General features: G+C 44.8%; 1 protein-coding gene across 3 annotated transcripts in view; it reads left to right on the top strand.

Moving 5' to 3' along the window:
- The window catches only part of RASGRP1 (RAS guanyl releasing protein 1), a 218,686-nt gene extending 213,285 nt beyond the window's left edge, over positions 1–5,401 (top strand). For all 3 annotated transcript variants that reach the window (XM_040411767.1, XM_040411768.1, XM_040411766.1), the window contains exons 15-17: positions 456–605; positions 1,490–1,848; positions 3,515–5,401. In XM_040411767.1, coding sequence (XP_040267701.1) covers positions 456–605; positions 1,490–1,848; positions 3,515–3,649 — 644 coding nt within the window. In that variant the 3' untranslated portion in view covers positions 3,650–5,401. The remainder of the gene's footprint in view (positions 1–455; positions 606–1,489; positions 1,849–3,514) is intronic.
- The last annotated feature ends 599 nt before the right edge of the window (positions 5,402–6,000 follow it).

Below are 6,000 nucleotides of genomic sequence, written 5' to 3' on the forward strand. Positions count from 1 at the left end.
TCGCACACGGGGAGAAGCGGCGGTGTGGGGAGCCAGGTAAGTAGATTCAGTACGAGGGGCCCGGGCGTATGGGGGACACTTCTTAGTCTTGGATAACCCTTTTAATAGCAGTTCTATCCATGTAGGTATTCTTAATAGGTGAAAACACTGATTTCTGTCACTTCCATTTCACATAATTTCTATAGACGCTAATACCTGCAATTGTACGAAGAAGATGAACTAGAAGTGGGATGTAGTATTATACACATACCAGCCCATATCAATCACACGATACTATAATTGTTATTGCAGGGAAACTCACGAGGAAGTCTTACTCACCACACCTACCCAAATGTAGTCTGTGCATTCCCCTAGTACCAGTGCAGACACGTATAGTAAATGAGGTGTGTAGATATACGCCTTGTCTCTCAGATCATACTTATTATTCAATGTTGTCCATTGTGTTTGTACCACAGACTGCGGGATGAACTGCCACAAGCAATGTAAAGAGCTGGTTGTGTTTGAATGTAAGAAAAGGTCGAAGTGTGCCACTGGGGACAGCAGTTTGTCAGTGGACTCTGGACAGACTGACATTTCACTGGCCAGCGGCAAGGGGATGACTAATGGTGAGCAAAGTGAATTTCTAGAGTTATAAAAGGTCACCACTTATAGAATGCAGCATGCAAGCCCAAATCTTCTTTGGTTCCTGTATATTTTCTTAAGGGAGCGGATTTTCTGGCGATTGTGCACCAGAATTTCCATAGAAATGTGGAGGATAAAGTGACCTGCAATGCAGCACGTCGATTTCTTAGGCAGGGAGCGGAGAACATTTACATAAATCTCACCCACGTTACTGGTTCCAGCAGGAGAACAGCCTGCCAGATACGTAACTACCCTGCGCAGGCGTGTGCTGCTGGAAGTCCTTCCAGCTCATTCATTATAATGGAGACCGGAAGAGATCTGGTCAAGTGGCGGCCAGACAAAAAAACGCTGCATGCAGTGGTATTTGTCTGGGCCGCCTTTCGGTATGTTTGCCGTGCTCTAACCAGATCTCCACCGGTCCCCATTATATTGAATTAGCCCAGGCAGACACACGGCTGCACAGGGTAGTTATGGATGAACCAGTAGCGCCAGTGTGAAACAGGCCTAAGACTGCAGAAAAATCCATGTTTTCTAAAAAGGTGACCACTGTGGATATTGGTGTACAAGCTGCCATGCTCCATTCACATCTGACCACAACTGAGAACCAGACACAAACACACAGCACGATAGTCCTTCAGGTAACGGTCACAAGGGGCAGATTTGCATATTGGAAATTTAACACATACTGGCCAGGTACTAAAGTGTGAATGAGACATTATGGAAGCCCTCTAGTCTTCACTTCTGGCAGTCAGAGTTGTCCACAACGTTTTGGGATCCCTACTTCCAACCTCCTGTGACGATTCCTTAGTCAGCCCCCCAAAAAACTGTAAGCTATTTGTATTTTAATCATTTTTTTATTTTTCCACAGACTGTGAGGATTCATTTCCTTATACAAATGGTGAAGTAAATGACCACACAGAAATCAGCAAGGACAGAACAATTATGTTGATGGGCAGCTCGGCTCAGACGATCTCTGTACGGTTACAACAAGCTGTGAAACATCGCGCTACACAGACAGATGACTGCCCTCCCAGTCCGTCCTTACAGATTCCTTCCATGCACCGGAGCCGTACACCAGATCCCCCTTTAAACCGCAGCCCATCTCCTTGTCCCAGTCCAATGTTAATAAGGAAGCGGGCGTATGCCAAGTGGGATAATACAGACTCTGTTCGCAAAGCACGAGAGGAGAGAAGAGGTATTAGACCCACAACCCAAGAATTGGACAAAGTAAGTGGCTTAAAACACTATGAAAAATAGTGCATAAAGTAAATATATAGATTTTTTTTTTTAACCCCTTAAGGACCTTTTATAAAAAGTGATTAAAAGGTCGCACACACTTCTAATTGGTATCACTGAAAAGAACAGATCGTCCCGCAAAAAAAGAGCCCTCACACAGCCCCGTACACTACAAAAAAGTTATAGGGGTCAGAATGTGGTTATACCATTTTTTTCCTCCTCAAAAGGTTTAAAAAATATATATAAATCAGTATTAAAATGCAAGAAAAATGATACAAGTGTGGTACCGTTGTAACCGTACTGACCTGGAGAATAAAGATAACAGGTCAATTCTACTGCATAGTGTACAGTGTAAAAAAAATATATATAATATTTCAGAATTGCGTTTTTTTCCCCCCAATTCTACACCATTTGGAATTTCTTTTCCGCTTCCTACTACATGGTACGCAACCGTATGCCATTAGAAAGTACGACTTGTCCCGCAAAAAATAAGCCCTGATAAGGCTATGTGAATGGAAAAATAGTAAAGTTAGGACTATGGGAAGGCAGGGAGTGAAAAAACGAAAACGCAAAAATGGAAAATCTCAGGGTCCTGAAGGTGTTAAGAAGTAGGGTCACAAGCATTTTGGCCACTATTACGATGTCCAATGTTCCCAGAAAATTTAATGAAAGCAATGCAGATTGTCAGTCAGCCTGAGGCAGATCTTGCAGCTGCTATGAGTCCCTTAAAGGGGTTTTCCATGACTTCGATATTGATGACCTATCAAAACCCCCAACAACCTTGTGTGCTTGCTGCCAGAAACTGTACCCATCCATCTGATATTGCCGACTGATCCTGAGGATAATTTATCGATATCCAAGTCCCAGAAAACCACTTTAAAAGGGGTTTTCAGAGACTTTTTAACTGACTCAGTATCTGGTTGGTGGGGGTCCAACAACCGGGACCCCCACCGGTCAGCAGTTTGAGAAGGCACCAGCAGATGCAGTAGTGCAACAGCCTTCTCGCAGCTCACCAAGCACAGCACCGTCCATTGTTATAGGGGCTTCTATCTCGCCTAGGTCACATGACAAATAAACGTGACATCACTGACCTAGGGAAAGCTACGAGGAGTCAGTAGCACCAGTGCCTTCTCGAACAGCTGTTTGGCAGGGTTGTACCAAGTGTCGAACCCCCACCGATCAGATACTTAGGACTTATCCAGAGGGTAGGTCACCAGTTAAAATGTCTTGGAAAACCTCTTTAAGATGTCCATACACGTCAGCAGAACACACCATCTAATTTGTATGGTAACCTCCCTGAGATGGCAGATGTTGGGGGAGAGAATTGGGTATGTTGCACACTATAAAGCCAACCATACACAAGATTTCAGCCGAATGTTTGTTCAAATGACAGCTGTTATGCCCCATCCCCTCGTACACCTACCTGCTCGCCTCACCAGAGGACCTGCATTTTTACGATACTAGGGGGTATGGAGTTGACCCAGGCATGATGGAGCACGGAGAACAAAATCTAGCTCCTTCTTTCCTGAATGGAACAACTCCCCACCATAATGGGGTCCCCTTTGTTGTACTGCAGGTTAAAGGTGCAAAAAAACTAATGGGGAGAGTTGAAGACCTGAGTCATGACAGTCCTATTTTTTTGTCCTCTTCATAACAGGAGAGATCATATCTGAAGGAGGAAAACACAAGTCTGAGGATCCAGCTTAAAGATGCGCAGCGTCGAATAGAAGCCTTGCGAGTAGAACTCGGAAAATACGTTCTGGATAGTCAGCCTGTTGGGAAGGGATCATAGCACTAGAGACTGGAAACCTGCATTGCCAAGTATTGTAAAGATAATGACTACTACACAGCAGATGATGAGGATGCTTGCGGATCCTGTGGATGGAGTCCAGTGTGGTAAATCCCAGTGCCTGCTCTTTGTGGGTAGCTTAGCAGGTGATCTCTGTGTTGTACTGTATAGAGTGGCATATGCACAGTATTCACACTGTTTTCAGAAGGGGCACTTGGCAACTCTCATAGTTCTCATTAAACATTCTTTAGGAAGCCTACTGCCGCACATTACTAGGTAATGTTTTGGAAGGAGACGTGTTAAGTTTCTCTTTTATCTACCTGTGCCCTATACGTATGTTTTGTTTCTCCCTGCCCCGCTGGCAGCAGAGGTGGAGGGTGGCACCATGCTCACGTCTACAGCTGCTGCAACAATGGACACAAATATTTAAATCTCAGTTCGGTCACTAAGACAAAGCCGCGCTGTATGTTTCAGGCCGCTCTTCATCGTCCATGCTGATTACATTGGGTAACGTGTTAGATCTGTATGACTGGAACACGGGGCTGATTGGCCATAGACCTTACAGGGAAGTTTCCAGGTGGGCCGATGCCTAGGAGGGCCATCCAAGTCCTCCTCATGGCCACGGGCCAGGTACATAGTGATCTGATTCTCTCCTACACACCTGGCCAGCAGCCGAAGGGGTCCTCCTGAATTCAACTGTATCTATGTCTGCAGGACAACGATACAGTTGAATACTGTTCAGCAGGTGGCACTATTGTGTGCTGCACTGTGGTATTTAGTTCAGCTGGGGCAGTATATTGCTCTGCGCTATGGTATTGCTAGACCCGCCTTCTTTCAGTTTGGACCTACCTATAACATGGGGCCACTTTTACATTTTTCCAGGGCCACATTTAGTTCCCAATCCGCCCCTGCTGGAACATGATTTAAAGCATAACTCCAGGAAGCTGAGATTTGGAGTGCTTTTTATTTCAGATCAGAGACCTACGTTAGCCTACAGCTATGACACGGAAGAAGCAAGCTGATCATAGTGAACTGGCTTACCAAACAGTATGTACGATAGGTTGAACTAGATAGAGACCAAAGGTAAGCAAACTGTGCCTCTTCAGTAGTCTTAGTTCAGGATAGCAGATTAGGCTGCGATCCGTAGTTCCCCCCCAAAGTGTGGGGTGGCAATAAGGTTGGTTTAGAGCAGGGGTCAGGAACCTTCGCACTCCAGCTGTTGTGAAACGACAACTCCCAGCATGCACATTCGCTCAACTGTTCTCCGACATCGAATAATATAGAATGGAGCATGCTGGAAGTTGTACTTTCAAAACATCTGGAATGCCGAAGGTTGCAGATACCCAGTTTAGAGTTCCTCCTAGAAAGGTAGGTCATCGCCAAGCAATAAAATAAAAAGCCATAGAAAAGAAAATGTAAATTGGGTACGAGACCATTCCACCTACCAGTGGTCCTGTATAGATGTAGATTTCCAGAGTCAGTCTCACCATTAGCAGAGTAGTGCTTACCGTACGTGAATAGCTGCGTGACTGGGACACCTTCCTTCCATTGCTGCTACTCTCTCTGTATTAGGTGCATAACCTTCTATGTAAATATTGTACAGGATTTTTTTGTATTTGTGTCTGTTATTTAAATGCATTATTCTGGTTCCACAAAGTGAGTGTTAAACAGGTCCGAGGATTTCTGGAACTGTTCTTCTGGGGAGGGAACTAGAGATGTCAATGTGATGTTAATAAAAAGAGAAATTGAGCGGTTTATGACTGCTGCTGTGTCTCATTTATAGGGGCTTGACTTTTGCAAATAATATAACCCGATCCAATGAAGGCCTATACATACGATAAGGCCTTATTCAGATGGCAACAATGCAGCCACATTTTAGCATTTATATTGCAGCTGCACATCCTCACCGTGGGCTGTTGGGCCTCTTTCACGTGTCCCTGTCTGTGATTACATCTGTGTGCCACGGACACTGCTAGGCTGAAAATGAAAGGGTTTCTACAGCCAGTACATATTGATGACCTATCCTCAGAATACGTCATGAATATCTGATGGGTGGGGGTCCTACTTCCAGCCCCCCCAATTAGCTATTTGAACAGGAGTCTGCGCTCGTACAAGAGATACTTTCTCTTCAAGATAATACAGCGCGCGTTCTGTTCAAATAAATGGGACGAGCGCTTGTAGTTACACTGCACAGTCGCTATAAAAAGAAGTGCTGCCTCCTCGTCAAACAGCTGATTAGGGGGCTCAGACCTCTACTGATCAGATATTGATGACCTATGCTGAGGATAGATCATCAGTATTACTGGCTGCACAATCCCTTTAATTTTCGGAGCATATTTTTGGCAACAATCCTT

This window comes from Bufo bufo, chromosome 11 (genome assembly GCF_905171765.1).
Source record: "Bufo bufo chromosome 11, aBufBuf1.1, whole genome shotgun sequence".
Taxonomy (NCBI): domain Eukaryota; kingdom Metazoa; phylum Chordata; class Amphibia; order Anura; family Bufonidae; genus Bufo; species Bufo bufo.